Here is a 16,147-nt window from a genome sequence, read left to right as displayed (position 1 = left end):
AGTACTCCGAGGTCGCGGTCCCGATGCTAGTGGGTTCGAATCCCACCGAAGGGGGAGGATTTTTTCAAAGGAAGGAACCTCCGCCGGGCCATGGATGTGTGTGTATGTCTCCTCGGGGCTGACGGTAGGGTGGTGGAAGGAAGAATCAACACTCTTTCGGCCACCACCGCGAGGTCAGCACGGGTTCGAGTCCCGTCGGGAAAGGCGCCCATGGGTGTATAAATGTTGTTGTGTATGTCTGTGAATGTGAGGTGGAATGGGCGTGGGTGGCTGGGGAAAGTGCCCCGGAGCCCCGTCGCATCACCTAAAAAGAAAGGATAATGGAAATGATAAAGGAAAATGAATTGAAAAACGGCCGACCGAAAGGTACCGTAAAAGCCGTATGGCAAAAACGGGAATGGCAAATTAAAAAAAAAAAAAAAAAAAAAAAAATTAGGGGCAAGTCAATAAAACGTCAAGCAAAAAAAATTGTCAAAGTTTTATTCTAAATATTCAAAATTATGGTCCAATGTCGTATTTTAACAGAGTAAAAATTATTTCGCTGATAGAGATGGATGTGTCAGAAGCTAGGGTGGCAACCGAGTTGACAAGATCTTGACAAGGCAAGACAAATAGAATTTATTAGAGGATATGCCCGTTTCACATTAGAGCACTTTCCATTACGACAAAGAATGACCTTGATGACCAAAATTTATTGCTCGCGACTGTACTGTTTTCCATTTTTTAGTGTTACCAATTTACCACCTTGATAAGTGTTTTTAAGAATGTAGACTCGAACAATGAAAATTTGAACGTTAACAATTACACTCTGTAATGTTTTGTGACGCTGATCGCGATTACGTTGAAGAGGAATTAAGATAGAGAATGAATGTGAATACAGAGCGAGCATGGAGAAGTGAGCCTGCAGGGAAGCAGTTATGTTAAGATTCAAATACATAATTACAAACCCATTACACCTTTATCACTTTAAGTTACATTGACTTAGACATAGTTTAATGAACGAAATGAATAAATCGATATTATGAAAATATTTTAAATTCATATGCATAGTTAATAAACGTCAAATCTGGACGCAGAGATGGTTTTTAAAGAATGGACATACAGGGTGGTCCAACACTTACCATTTTTGCGATTACGCGGTTTCTAATTATCGAAAAAAATTTACGCTTGGCTAGGAAGAGACACACATTATGGAGCTATAAGCCTGTCCCATTATTTTATTTATTATCAATTGGGTTTCGCGTCAAGAGGCGATAAAGTGAAATTAATCAAAATTAAAAAAAAAAAGTTTAATCTAAATAGGTTCAAACTAATACAGAAAACAGAAATCTGAAAATAAAAAAAATTAAAACGCATCATATTGCCGATTTATTTGCAATTAAAGAAGGTGCCGCACAACTGACAGGAATTTATGATGCAGTTACACTAAATGGCTAATCACAAACCAAACCAGAAGTAAGATTTACAATACCCCATCACCAAACTGCAGGTACTTACCCTGTCAGGGCCGAACTTGACTATTTTACGCCTAGCAATTTCGGCAAACATTCTGAAGAAATTTTCAAATAAATTACGTAATGAAGTTGAAATTATCCAATATTCAGTTTTCTAAAATATCTATCTTTCATTTAAAGAAAAATCCTTTACTTGCTGCGAATCGTTTCTATCATAAACTGGAATTTCACCAGTACTGACCTGAAAAATGGTTTCGGAGGAGCCGACAGCCCTGCGTAAAAAAGATTTATTGGGGGGCCATCACATTACGAGCTGTCCTATTCAGCTCTACCATAAACGGTCTTGGAATCCAGCTTTCTTTAACTTGATATTTGAGCGCAATTTTCACTATTACCTAATTATAATTCAAAGTCGGAAGTGGATCAATCAAAAAGGTGAGGAGTTCTGTAACTAGTAGAGAAAAAAAAAGCTTTCAATATTTGGACCAATTTGATACTAAATCGCTATAAAGTTAGCTCCATCACAAAAATTTAATTGAAAAAAATTGATCATGCTCAATCATAGAATATTAATTGTAGATTGTGCCTACCGAGTTTCAGAATTTTTGGACAATTATTAAACGTGTAATCGCAAAAATGGTAAGTGTTGGACCACCCTGTTGCCTGTTTGGCCGAGTTTCGGCAAAAATGTCCAAATTAAAATTGAAACAGGTATATGCAACCAAAAATACTTCCATGCATTCCAGACATCTATGGACATACGTCCAAAAGCTCAAAGGCTTCTTTGATCTAAATAGTTGTTGATCGCACGGTACATACAGGGCGGACCATCCTATAGCATATTCTCAATAAACCATATTTCTAATCATCCTAGAAATTTTAATTTTGCGGTCAATGATCTAGATTGAAAATACTACAACATGAATTTTTTATTTTTTCAAACAGACTCCCTAGATTGAAAATACCACAAAGAACTCATTTCTGATATAATTTTGGGTACCAAAATGTGAGTAATTTATGACAACGACCTCGATGCGTCATAATTCCTGATTGACAATGGTCGCTTCTCGCTTACCGCAAACAACCAGCTGTAAATCATAACTGAAGGTACGGTCCTGGATTTGTACTCGTATGGTATTGGAGACCCTTGTAAATCAAACTTTGTTCGTAGATGTTAAATGTCAATTTATTCAGTTATTATCCTGATTTAAATACCAGCTATCAAAGTCAAATTTCACATTTATTTTATTTTATACAAAAATGATTCGGCCTTCTAATTTCAATTTTTTTTGACAATTAAAAAAGGGTTTTATCGCAAATATGCTATACGATGGTCCATCCTGTATACCGTGTGTTTCACGTAAATTTCCGAGATCTACGCCGAATTTATGCAACTCAATATTCAGTAATCACAAAATACCCAGAGAACTGATATACCAAAATCTACCATTATCATCAATTATTAATTAATTATTATCGTTAATGAAAGTTAACGATAAATGAAAGAAGTATTACTGGTTGTATTTAAAGTTAATCAGGGTCGGAAAGTTACGTGAAACACCTTGTATACCTACAAAGTTTATCTAGAAAATACCGTAAGATCATTTAAGTTTATAAAGTAGGCAATGACTTATAATTAGGTTGGCAACCCTGTTGACAACTTGATTTGAATTTTCAAAGTGACGCATCAAAATTCAATACAAAATATGAAACGGTTAGTTATCAGTTGTATCCAAGCCGGGGGAGAATGTTTACATAATCTCTAATTTACACAGAGACTCAATTGGCAGGATCCGCAATCGTTGAAAAATCCGCCTAAGTACTTTAATTATAAATTTAAATGATCACACGATAACTTAACACAAGGGTACATTTTAATGGAACCCTCTGTTTCCAAATACTCGGTAATTAAATCCGTTATCCACAAAGAGCGCATCTAGCAAAATTCTAAATACTGCAGTAGGTAGTCTGCAAAAATGCAAAATGCCACTTTGTTGATTTAGTGAATATTATAATTTTATAACTGGACCCGTCAGAATCTCATAAAAACGACAAACGTTACTGTTCGGTTGTCCGATATAACAGAGTTTAGAACTTGAGCTTTTTTTTTAGACTGACGTCGCCGAACCTGTAGACGCTGTTCTGGTTTATTGGTTGCATACTTATCTTTTACAAGAAACTTTTGCGTTTTAATCTTTTAGAGGTAAAGTCAAAACGAAACATGACATCACGTGGTTTGCGCAGAAGACGAATGTAGATCAGCTGAATCCAGCTTACGTAGGTATATGACAGTGGCGGAGTCAAAAATTTTCTTTTGTTTATGCTATAGAGGGTGTTAGGGGAATGCTCTGAAGATGAAGATAATTTTTATTATTCTATTAGAGGTTCTACAACAAAAGTAGATGACCTCGGTGTAGAATTTCTTTCATCAGATGAAGAAAATTGAGTTTTGGTTACGGTTTTGGTTAAGTTTTTGCCCTTAAACTGACGACCGTATGATACGCCTCTGCCAGCGGTAAATTGGAGAGCGCGCATCCTAAGCTCCGCCCTGGCATATTTTGACTTTAGCTCTAATATGCCTAAGTTTGTATTGCATTGCAATACTTTTTAAACTATTATTATGAAATTACATTTTATTTGACTGGGATAACTGCTACGGTTAGCCGCCGCGTTTCGTTTATTATTTCTACAGGAAGGATCATTTAATTAAATTATCTACTCTGCGTTACTATTATTGGGCTCATTATTATATCAAAAACAGTTTAATATGAATCATACAGGGTTATTCTCTACTCTCGTGTCAAAAATAAATTACTCCCTAGAATTTGGGGATATTCAGAGTTACAACGTTGTAAAAGTGTGTTTTAAATATCAAAAACCTAAAAACGTTTTAAATAAAACGCGATTATATCGAATTAAAACATATGAATGTTAATTGCAGTAGCTGTCATATTAAAATTGATTGCTTGTCGCTATCACAAATTTAGATCAACGAACTCCAATTTTAGTTTTGTAAACACCCCGTAGCTAAGCAACCGTTCTGAATGTTTGTTTGCTACAGAAATTCTCCGACCCGCTTCTCTTTCTCCGTTACTACTCAGCTTCCTTGCAAGAAATGATTTTTACTAAAATAAACGATAAGGAAACGCTCTAAGTCCTAATGAAAACCCCATCAAAATACTTTCAGTAGTTTTTTAACGATAGCGCCCAAGAAATTCATACATAATAATAATAATAATAATAATAAGTTGAGACGGACGTTTTCCAATCCATGACCACCTTTGATCAAGATAATTTTTTATATCCCGGTATCATTAAGGGCCGGTTTTACCAACGCCAGTTAAAGTGTAGGTTAAAATACACGAAAACATTGTTATAACAATAGATAACTACAGTAGTGAAGCATTTTAACCTACAGTTAACTTTAATCGGCGTTAGTGAAATCGGCCCTAAGAGTAGAAGTGAGTCTTTTTGTGCTAAGACCAGAGATTGAAGATCGAAACGAAGTCGAGGTCGCAGATAGGGGAAGCACAAAAAGAACTTTTACTCTGAATAATATAAACTATTTTATTTTCAAGCGAATCACAAAAAAAAAATCGGACATGAACTCATTTATCTTCTTTTGTTGCAGTTATAGTAAAATGACAATTTTCAAATTTTAAGGCACCAGTAATTCCTAGTTCTCTTGTTGCAATATTATCAGTAGGTACTTGAAGGTTTAATATTATTAATAAATTCTAAAGTTTAATTTTGTAACGTTGAACGGCCATCTTGCTATTTTTGATTTTGACATCTGTCATCCGTGCACATGGGCGACTCGTGTTACACCACGCGGCACCGGTTAAATATTGGGTAATAATTTCGTTATTTCGCTTTTTTAGAGACTTTTTTAATAGGGATAATTTTTAAATATTCCATGTAATTATTGATAAACAAATCGTGAGAAATGTTTCAATTCATTTGACTCGGTCGAGTCGCCTGTGGACATTTCAACTCCTTGGATTTGTAGTGCTTTCAAGTCCGATTACAAAAAAAGCGCGATTTTCGACCGCTTGAAATAGTATATTTCAAACCAAGGTAAGAAAGTGGTTTCTTGCAGACTGCAGGCAAAGATTATAAACCGAGTCGTAGACGAGGTTTGTAAGTGCCTAAGGTCTGCAAGGACACTTTCTTAACAAGGTTTGAATACAATTTTTGTCCCTACCGGCACAACTTTGTTGAAAAAAGTCAAAAAAGATGGTTATATTCGTGATTAAAACGAAAATTTTGAGAATTGAATAGTAGGCTGTGTTATTTGTTTAATTAACTTGTCATCGCATTTGAAGATTTGAGGTTTGTTCGAAAATTTGATATAAACAGGGTAAAGTAATCTACCTACCTAGCTTATCTGTTTATTTTCCAGATTATATGATTGACCTACCAACTTACTTCATTGAATTGGCTTTCATTTATCAATAACTTATTTCACTTTTGACACTTTTGACATTTGTATTTTGGTACAGTTTTACCATAAACATTTCATGATTAACTTTCTTACCTTAGCGAGAAAGTTGAATTTTCTCACCTCAAATGAGGTATCCACAGCCTACATTTCTAACCGGTAGGGAGAAAATATTTTTTCCGACTTTAGAACAGATACCGTTCTTCGACGACGTCCACTTTTCGCTTTTTCATCAGTACTGAAGATGGCGCTGTCGAAGACACGATCCCAACAGATGGCACCGCAACAAAATCAATAACGCAAATCCAGCGGTCCTAAAACTTGAGATTACATTTTTTTGCAGACAACCCGAAGTGTTATCTTCGATTCGAACCAGACGTAGACCTTCTGCACGCCCGACCATGGTACGTCCTCACAGTTCCGCACAAATCGCTATTCGAACGATTGCTCAATTCGTTCAGTTCTGTGTAAACAGGATGACGCAGGAGGCAATTATTTAATTTGTCGATCGACTCGCTGTTTGTCGTCTGGTACACTTATTGGTTTTGTTTAAAATTGGCTCTCCTTAGTTAGACAATTTTATCAGGATCGGTGGCGCGATATCATCCGGAGTGACCCCGATGTGACGGTCCGTCTAATTTCCATCGTGGTAATTGTTAATTTGAATGAAATTCCACTCGTTGTTATCTATCCAACAGCAAACGCAGCATTAATACATGTACGACTGTTAAGTGCGGACGTGTTTAATTTAATCCATTCGCAGCCGAGCTATGGGAGACGACTCGACGACGATTCCGCACTTATCAATCACGATCGACGATAAGGATATCAACAGCGGCGCCCTCCGCGTTTTGCAAGCCATCCGGCCCCGCTGGGACCCCTCCGACGTCGACTTTAAGGTGAGACTCTTATCTCTGTGTACCTGCGTTTTTCTCCCGATCGTTTTGTCTTGTCGCGCGTTTTTTTTTTTATTTTTGTTTCGTTGTCTTCTAATCTTTATGGAATAAACAATGTGCATAGCTGTTGACAGATGGGATAACGAACAAGTTGGTGGGATGCAGACCCAAGGACGAGGATGCTGCAGAAACTGTACTGGTGCGAGTTTATGGTAATAAGACTGACCTTCTGATCGACCGCAAGGCCGAAACTAGGTGAGTCAATTTATACGTTGCTGGCACGCAGAAGAGCTGACTCGTCAGATTGTTGTTCGAAAATTATTGTCGACAAAACAACAATTTTTATCAACTGGATTCACTGTTTAGAATATTCAAATCGGTTATCTTAATCCGGAATGAATGAAGTCGTAAATTGTTGTGATTAGATAAAATGAATAATTTGTTGTGACACTGTCGTTCTAATTTAATTAACATTCTTAAGTCGCTTTCTAAGTCAACGGCGTGTGCAGTCGCCTTCGGAACTAATGTAAAAGAAGCATTAGTCACTTGGACAACTGTACCTCCAACGAGTCGCTTATTGTACACACGTGACTGTCATTTTTGACATTTAAATAGGTTAGGTTTATTACGAAATCTTGAATGTTAAAGGTCTTGATTAATTAATTAATTAAGTTGATCCAAAAAATAATAATTTCGTTAATGAGAAATCAGAAACTAGACAATTTATTGCTACAGTCGAATATTTGACTTTGGCATATTTTGTTCGAAAACGAGAGCCAAGGCTTGTAAGGGGCACTTCTGAACAAGTAATATTTAATTATAGTGGGTGTTCGAGTATTTGGTAACAAAATGCTGTTATTGTTGTTTAGAAAACAATACAACACATTTAGTACCTACCTATTTGTTATAAAAAAAGATAATAAAAATAATGGCACGAAATAATGAAGGCAGTTCTTTTTTTTAAATCAATTGTCAGTGTCAAAATTCCCTCAAAGAACAGGCTGTATCACCCTAAAACCTTTTATTTCGGAACACCTCTATCGTAAAATCTCTCTAGATCAGGTTTGAGGTTATGTCGGTAATTTTCAAATGTCATAAAAGTTTCAGGTGTAACCAAATTTTATACCAAAAGACAAGAAATAAAGACCATAATGACACTGAAAAGTGCAACTGAACATTAGAATCTAACCCCCAATCGTTTTCCGAATATGATTCTGCGGAAAGTTGAATTATTATTGAAAGAATGTCCTTAATTGGTAGATTTCTCATCAATTATTTTCAGTCCTCTCTAATCAGTTCCTCCCAGTGACGAACACCATTGGCCCATATATTAAAATTATAAAAGAAAATACCTCCAATATGTGTGCATCTTTACTTTACTGCAATTTAGCATGGTCGGTTTTTCTCTCTGCATTTCTTCATGTAATCTAATCATACCCAATTTTTCTCGTTGTGTTAGATCCTTGCTGTCGGAAACTCATTTAACTTTTTATTTTTATTTAAATATAATTGCGGCTTCACTAGCGCAAGCGCCTTCACAATTCACATCACTGACTGACATACAGTTGACATTTTACGTTGCCAACCGAATTACTATCAAATAACCAGTGGCTCATACCAACCTGACAACACTTTGACAATTGATTATAAAAAGCAGACTTTAAATACCGTTCACGTTGTTTTGGCATAATGGGAGGGCATGATTTATTTTTTTTAACGTTGGACACACTTAGCATTTTCCATTTACAAGCAACCAAGTTTTCTAACCTAAGTTGTTCAAGGAAAAAATCTGACATACGTTGACATACGTACGGCCAGAGTACGGCGGTACACATAACCTCACCTCCGAACTCCGCCGGCTGAGTTAATTCAAGCAAGCAGAACAGCTTACTTGGCAGGGGTGAGGGACGAAGTAAGATACTAACCAATACTAAGATACTGAGATGGTAAAAGGAACGTGCCATTAAGTTAGTATCTTAAGTTAAACTCAGAATTAACTTAGTATTCTGCCAAAAGGAAAGCAGCAACTGTTTGATTTCCGTCACTAAACTGCCTGAGATGCGGATCTATACTCCGTCCGGTGATGGTGATAGATTCCAAAACATGAAGCAGTGAAAAATACTAAACTCTCCATCTCAATTGTTTCATGTTATGTAAAAAACTGTTCTACCCTGCAGATTAATTCACGCCACACTAGTCTCTGTGTCTGTCTTTTGTCAAAAAACGTGCAATCTATCAGAGTACATTTTCAATGACATCCGTGCTGTCAATTTGACAGTACTGTCGCGAGCAAAAAATTCTGGTCGTCAATGTCATTTCAAAATTTGGTTAGATTGTCACAAATAAAAAAAAATTCCCTGCCTGATTATGCCCATGTCAACAAAATGTCAAAAAAAAATTGAATTGTTATTAAAAAAAATGACAATTAATGTCGTACAACATGATGATAGGTTATGATATTTACGACCGTTTTACAATGGACCATTTTCGATAGGTCAAAGCATGACTTTGACGACCATTTTTTTTTTTGCTTGCGACAGTATGTTGGCATCACTTGCTGTTTCAGCAATTTCTTAATTTGGCAATTTACCTTGACGCAGCAAATTGACAAATTCAAATTATTATCTATCGTCTCTGAGTCTCTGACAAATCAAAAAAATGCAGTCTGTTTCGGCTTCCGAAGGTGACATAGTTTAGCCATGTTTTACACCATGTTGAAGATTGAGTTTTATCTTTGATTTTATATTAATATGAAATCAAAGGTTTTATTGTTTGTTGTTGATGTTTCACGAAATATACCTACATTTTCTTTTACCATAACCTCAATTTCTTGTTTGACATTTTTTTAACTAGGATTTGCTTATACTCTGAATACTGGTTAAGAATTTATGTGCACAATCTGCTACAACATATTAATAATGACACTGACAGCACGGATGTCATTGAAAACGACTATAACATGTTGCTGAATTTCCCGCGATGTCTGAGTATTCTTATATTGCAAACTAGTAAAACTGACAACAATGCACTAGACATTGACGCTATTTATAACCTCAAACTTAGTAAAACATAACCTTTGGATTTATTGAACGAACACAAATCAAACAGTTTTTAACATTAATTGTTTGAACAGAAACGAACACAACTTCTGAGATTACGACAGTAAACAAAAAGTGTAAATTATAGGAAAATAATGAGCAATGTTTCGGCGTAAGTGGTAACCGCTTTGTTACATAGAAAAAGAAATAATTTAACAAAGAACAATAAATAGTAAAAATTTTACGATGTAGTGAGAGTTGTTAAAAACTATATTTACATATTTTATGACCGATACTAATGAACAAAGAAACAACTAAACAGAGTCGAAGATGAAACAAAACAAAACAATTTTGTTCTTCCTTTTTGTAGGAACATTCTCCTCTTGAGCAATATCGGCTTGGCCCCCAACCTATACGCGACCTTCTCCAACGGCCTAGCCTATCAGTTCGTTCCAGGATGTACCCTCACCGACGGAACCGTGAAACATCCCGACATCTGCAAATTGGTTGCTGTGAGAATGGCCAAGCTCCACAAAGTCCAAGTCCCTGGAGAGTCCAACCCGCAACCCTTCATCTGGACCAAGCTCCGCAGCTTTTTTAATCTAGTACCTGACAATTTTAGTGACATTAGCAAAAACAACAGGTACGTTCCACTTCTTCACTGTTCCAACCATCTCATGATATTTTTTAAAGATTTCGGAAAATTGGACCCTCCAAAGTGAAGATTCAAGCGGAAATGGAGTACCTGGAGAGTGCATTGACTGACAGTACGTTTCCGGTTGTGTTCTGTCATAACGATTTGCTCTTGGGGAATGTAGTGTACACCGAGGAAAAGAACTGTGTTACTTTTATCGATTTCGAGTACGCCGCTTACAATTACCAAGCGTTCGATATAGCCAATCATTTTTTGGAGTTCGCGGGGGTTGAAGATGTGGACTATAACAAGTATCCAAGCAAGGAGTTCCAGTTTGATTGGTTGAAAACCTATCTAGAAGAATACAAAGGTGGTTATAGCGAAGATGACGTCGACAGGCTCTACCACCAAGTTAACAAGTTTGTGCTTGTCAGTCATCTGTTTTGGGGGATTTGGGCCCTCATCCAGACCGAACATTCCTACATAGATTTCGATTTTTTAGGGTAGGTTCTTGTATTGTTTTCTTCTTTTGCTCCAACTGGTTTTGACGCAGGTACGCAACAATTAGATTCGATGAATATTTCGCCAAGAAAGAAGAACTGATTTCACTGGGAGAACTTCCAAGATAATGAAGACCAATAAAGTTCTTAGTATAATTGCGAATGATCTGTTAGGGTATTTTATTTGTTCCCGAAAGTTTTGTTGTTCAAAAAAGAAATGATAGTGTTAAGGACATCTCACATATTGGATAGACTAAAATTTTATTGTGTTCGTTTTTTCTAATGCAAAATGCGTAGTGTACGAGTTTTGGAAATGTTTTGAGAGGATTTGCATATTAAAAAAAAAACTGTTATCCACAGATCCTGTGAGTTTTCTTTTTTAACCCAGTTACAACCATTACACCCACATTTTTTCTCTTAGTTACTTAAAAAGAAGAAAAAAAATATACGCAAGGTGACCAAAAAGGACTGCTTGAGTTGGCAGTACAATGAAGAACATTTTTTTATTCAGCTATTTGCAACACTGCAACCATATATGTTTTGTTGATTTTTTTTTTTTGAGAGATATCTGACGTAAAACTAACGGCGACAAAATAGTGGGTTTTGATTATGAGAAATTAAAAGAAATGCTGGAAGTCAAATGTTAATTATCAATGATGCATTGATGCGGCTGTCAGTTGTTACCAATTCTAGCAGTCCTTCTTAATTTTTTTTGTTCGACACTGTCAGAATTTGAGAATTTTCTCCTGTGTGAACGAATTTTGATAAATGTCATAACTTGTCAAAACGAAACGTCAAGCTAATTTTAAAGATTTTAAGCGATTTGGAGCCTTTAAGGGGGCGTTGTATTCAACTCGTTCGTGTGTAAATTGGGCTTTTTGGCACACGAACTCGTTAAATTAAATAAACTACTAATTTAAGACATGATTGGCAAGTTATTCTGACATCACTATAGCTTGCCTGCCAAACTGTATTGTTGGTTGCCTACTTACAAATTATTTTAGAAACATTCCTATTGTATTTTTTCTAGATTCTCTTTCTTCTTCACACCTTAGAAAATTGGAAATCCAAATTGTTAATCATGAATCGAATTTGTAGTCTATTTGGTCTTAACCTAAAAACATTTATCTCTGGAATTTGACATTTTCAGAGCCTAGAATTGAAACTTAAATACAACACGTTATGAAGCTTAATTACACAATTTTGAAGCTTTGAAAGGAAATTAAAGTGAGAAAATTTAATATCTATGGCACAAATAAGACTATTTGCTCACTTGCCAGTCACATTCAATCAAAGTGTTAACTTTTAAGCTTGGCTGCAAGCTTGTTGGATTTAGTTGCGAACTAGTACCCTTTTCGTTTCTGTTAAAGCTGGCAAAAGCTAAAAGCTGTGCTGTGTCGGCTGAAAGGCCGCAGGGTCATAAACCGGCAGTTTCGGCATGAAAAATGTCTCCACATTATATAAAATTCTGTCGTGAGTAATGGGCAACGTACGTGACAAAAGCCCATCACGAGCTAAATATATGGTGCAAAGTGGGATAGCGTGTGCGTGATTTGTGAGGATGAGAGTTTCGAAAAGACAAAGATGGTACTTGTGTGGCGGGAGGGTGGTGCGTGTCTCTGGTGACGGTAACAGGTGTTGGAAACGTTTACAGAATCGTTCCATCACGCGCCGTTGCAAACCATTTTGCAATTCTTTTCTCTTATTACTCTCAGTAGTTTCAGTTGTTAAAAGTGCGTCAAGGGAAAAGCGTGCACGAGTTTGGAAAAGTTTTAAGTGGACGTCTTGCGTCGGGTACTCAGGTAAATTAGAAATAATTGGTTCTGTCTGGTTTTGTTGTGCGAAATGGGATAGAAGGAAATTATGTACATAATTTGGTTGGAAGTTGGGCTTAGGAGCATTAAAAGACAAGTTGGTGGCACTACTGCAGAAATTTGGATATTAAAAAAGAAAAATTAACATCACACAACAATACACTCTGTATGTAATAAATATTAACACATTTATAAAAAATCTGACTTCATAAAATACAAAATATTTGTCCAGCCTTTAAAATTTTGTGCGCACTTTTACGACAAACATTCTAGATATGTCGATCACTAATAAATAAAATTTTCATTATCCTACCGATTTTTTAAAAGAATTTAATGATTTATGTCAATAGTTAGATAACAATTTATTATTATACAAGTTTTATAAGACGGTATATTGTCGCACGCTCGGGTTTAAAGGTAGCAAGTGCGGCAAAACGTCTTTTAAAACGAGTGTATTTTTTCTACTTTGCTGTGTTAGTTTTATAAAAATTTCTGTTTGAACGAAATTTCATTTCACATGAGGGATTTTTTTGTCTATGATGTTTGGGTTGGTACTTCTGTTCTGATTGTTATTGTTTGCACCATGATGTCACTTTTATAACCTATAGAATGTTGGATATTCAAGGTCCTCTAGCAGAAATTGCGTGATACTGCCAAAATGACAAAAAAAAGTTTCCCAAAACAGTATCTTAATAGCTTTCATTAAAACACTGTTTTTGGTGTTTTAATAGAGTCATTAAAGACGCAAAGTAGAAAATAGCTATTTATGAAATAAGTTGCGAAATGGAAGTGTTTTAGGCACGCGACGTGGAATTGATCAACGAGGCGAATGACTAATTGGTTACACGTCAGGTGCCTAAACACTTCTTTTGCAAAAATTTCTTGACGTCAAATTGACAAGCGAGTAAAACAAAATCGATCTTGTTGCCGAGTTGTTGTTTACAATAATTTGCGAAATAATATCGGAAAGTTTGTCCGCATAATTTCGAAAAATTTGGTGCGGGCAGAAAAAAGTGGTTACTATCACGGAAAAGGGAGTTTTGGCCTATTTTTCTCAAACTTCGAATCAAATGTTCAATTTTCTAATATACATTATTGTACATTCAATATTTATAATTATAATATATAATAAACCGTATCTTTTGTGTTTTTTGGGATTATTTGTTCGGATTCTCTTGTAATAAAAAATGACATTACATGACATTACTTTTAGCCACTCGTGCCTAAAAGTATGCCATTTCGAAACTAGAGTGACAATCTAGATATTAACTTTATATTATGTCGATTGTTTAAAGTGTTTAAAGTAACAAAGAGGAAATAATTTTTTTGTTAAAGTGAATGTTTTTTAGTTGACAATTTAATTCATACACTAAAAATCCCATAAGCAGTGGTGTTTTTATCACTATGACAGCGAAAAAAGTTTGCCCTAACTTTTCCAGCGACAAAACGGAACCTAACTTTTGAAAGCGTCTGATTCTAGTAGGTCTGCATCATCGTACTTTTCCGTATTCATTAAATTGTCTTACCGAATTACACTCAAGCTTTTTTTTTGGGTCGAAGTAAACTTGACATTTATTCGAGTTTTGTTGCCTGCAATTAAACTCAAAATAGTAGACAACGAGTGGGTACGAAATTGCCGGAAATTTTCGATCTCAGATACGAGTATTTGTTTCGGCGACAATTTTCACGAGTGAGCGAAGCGAACAAGTGAAAATTGTCTTAAGAAACAAATACGAGTGGTCTGAGGAGAAAATTTCCGGCAATTTCGTACCCACGAGTTTGTATTCGGCATGACAATTCACCGAGCGAAGATTGAAAAATTCAATAAAATAGAAAATAAAATATCCTAGTGGAAACATTTTGTTGGAAATTTTTGGTGGCAATTTTCACTAGTGAAAATTTCCGCGGCAATTTTTTTAAAACAAACGTGATTGGTCCGTACTGATCAATATCGTAAATCTGATTGGTCGAGAGAATGCGAGTTGAATTGTCATTGAAATGCAAAAAAAAGCTCTCGTGTAATAAGTGAAAAAACTGAGCTGCTCTTTGATAGATAATTTTTTTCATAGAAACTAATACTTACATCTAAGAAATTCCTTTTTGAGAGGATTTCCCTTGCCATTCAACGTGGAAACGCTGCAAGCATTCGGGGCACTTTTCCAGATTCCGCATTATTATCGGAAATTTTCGCATTGTAAATTAAAAATGTTATTTTATGTTAAATTTTAATAAATAATACTTACATGATACTTTTGAATAATTTTGACACTCCCTTTAAAAAAATTAATGCAATCATATTGGTGGAAAATTGGATTTTCAGCCAATGACAAGCAAATTACACTGCGATTATCGGTAATTTCAAGGCATGAATATTCGCTGCCAAATGTTTGTCATTGGTTGAAATTCAAATTTAGCAGCGATCTGATTGGACAACATTTTTGTTAAGAGGGAGATGAAAAATATCACAAATTCACAAATGCATTTTTCTATTAATACAGAGTGATTCTGAAATAAGTTTGGAAAAAAATACCGGTAATTGGTGATGATGAGAAGAAGTCATACACAAAAAAATTTGCTTATAAAAGTTTTTTCGTTTTCGAGATACGAATGATTGAAAATTTGGTCAAAATTGCTAGTATGCTGCTGAGTTAAAGGTGATTACCTTATTATATTGGTAGTTTAGCAACAATAATCAAAGGTGCCCCTCAGTCACAAACGTAACCTTACTCCTCTCGATCATTTCCATAGAAACATTTACAAAGCAGCGTGCTTGCACCTATGACTTTATTGTGGAATTGATGTAACAATGGTTACTAATGAAATGAACAAATTCGGACAAATTTTCCCTATTCATAGGCGTTGGAAATACAAGGATATAGGGTAATTTCCATCCTTTTGATTTCACCTCCAAAAGTCATTTACGCAGAATTATTTTGTGTCAAGGATACTCCACATTTTTTTTCCAAACTTATTTCAGAATCACCCTGTATATTAATTTTTCTAATCTTTAAGAAATAGTCTTCTAAGATATTTCGGGATGTCAAACCATCGAATATTTGACAAGCATTTGGGACATTCCAATTTTTAACTGACAGTTTTTATAATCGCTCTGATGGTGATAGCTTTGTTGTGGAAAAGCTCGTCAACTTTAGTTTTAAGCAAAAAAAAAGAATTTGGTGGTAATAAAGTATTATTACGTGATCCAAAGTGGTGTTTATTGATGTTTTTTTAAATTTACATCAATCAGATTTCTACCAAATTTGAATTCCAGTTAATGACTGCAAGCACTTCGTCTCGGACTCTTATTAGAAAATAATTGACATTTTGGTCTCGTTTCGTGGATGAAAAATACGACAAAAACCTAGGACTA

The 16,147-nt window shown here is 35.4% G+C and overlaps 2 protein-coding genes across 3 annotated transcripts in view; both read left to right on the top strand.

Moving 5' to 3' along the window:
- Positions 1-6,174: 6,174 nt before the first annotated feature.
- On the top strand, positions 6,175-11,324 carry eas (ethanolamine kinase 1). Of its 2 annotated transcripts, none has more exons than XM_069055531.1 (6): positions 6,175-6,299; positions 6,659-6,794; positions 6,916-7,046; positions 10,200-10,472; positions 10,523-10,966; positions 11,017-11,324. In XM_069055531.1, exons 2-6 carry the CDS (start codon positions 6,666-6,668, stop codon positions 11,090-11,092), a joined length of 1,053 nt encoding a protein of 350 aa, XP_068911632.1. In that variant the 5' UTR covers positions 6,175-6,299; positions 6,659-6,665; the 3' UTR covers positions 11,093-11,324. The 2 variants fall into 2 exon arrangements, with proteins under 2 accessions (XP_068911632.1, XP_068911633.1); XM_069055532.1 differs by lacking the exon at positions 6,175-6,299 and adding an exon at positions 6,323-6,544.
- A 1,294-nt stretch (positions 11,325-12,618) lies between these two features.
- LOC138137004 (uncharacterized) overlaps positions 12,619-16,147 on the top strand; it is a 30,066-nt gene continuing 26,537 nt past the window's right edge. Inside the window, exon 1 of the mRNA XM_069056306.1 lies at positions 12,619-12,765. The gene's annotated coding sequence lies outside the window, so the exon portion shown is untranslated. The remainder of the gene's footprint in view (positions 12,766-16,147) is intronic.

The sequence above is a fragment of the Tenebrio molitor genome, chromosome 8, assembly GCF_963966145.1.
Source record: "Tenebrio molitor chromosome 8, icTenMoli1.1, whole genome shotgun sequence".
Lineage (NCBI taxonomy): Eukaryota > Metazoa > Arthropoda > Insecta > Coleoptera > Tenebrionidae > Tenebrio > Tenebrio molitor.
Note: the sequence above shows the minus strand (reverse complement) of the source record. Positions and strands in the feature narration are given on the sequence as shown.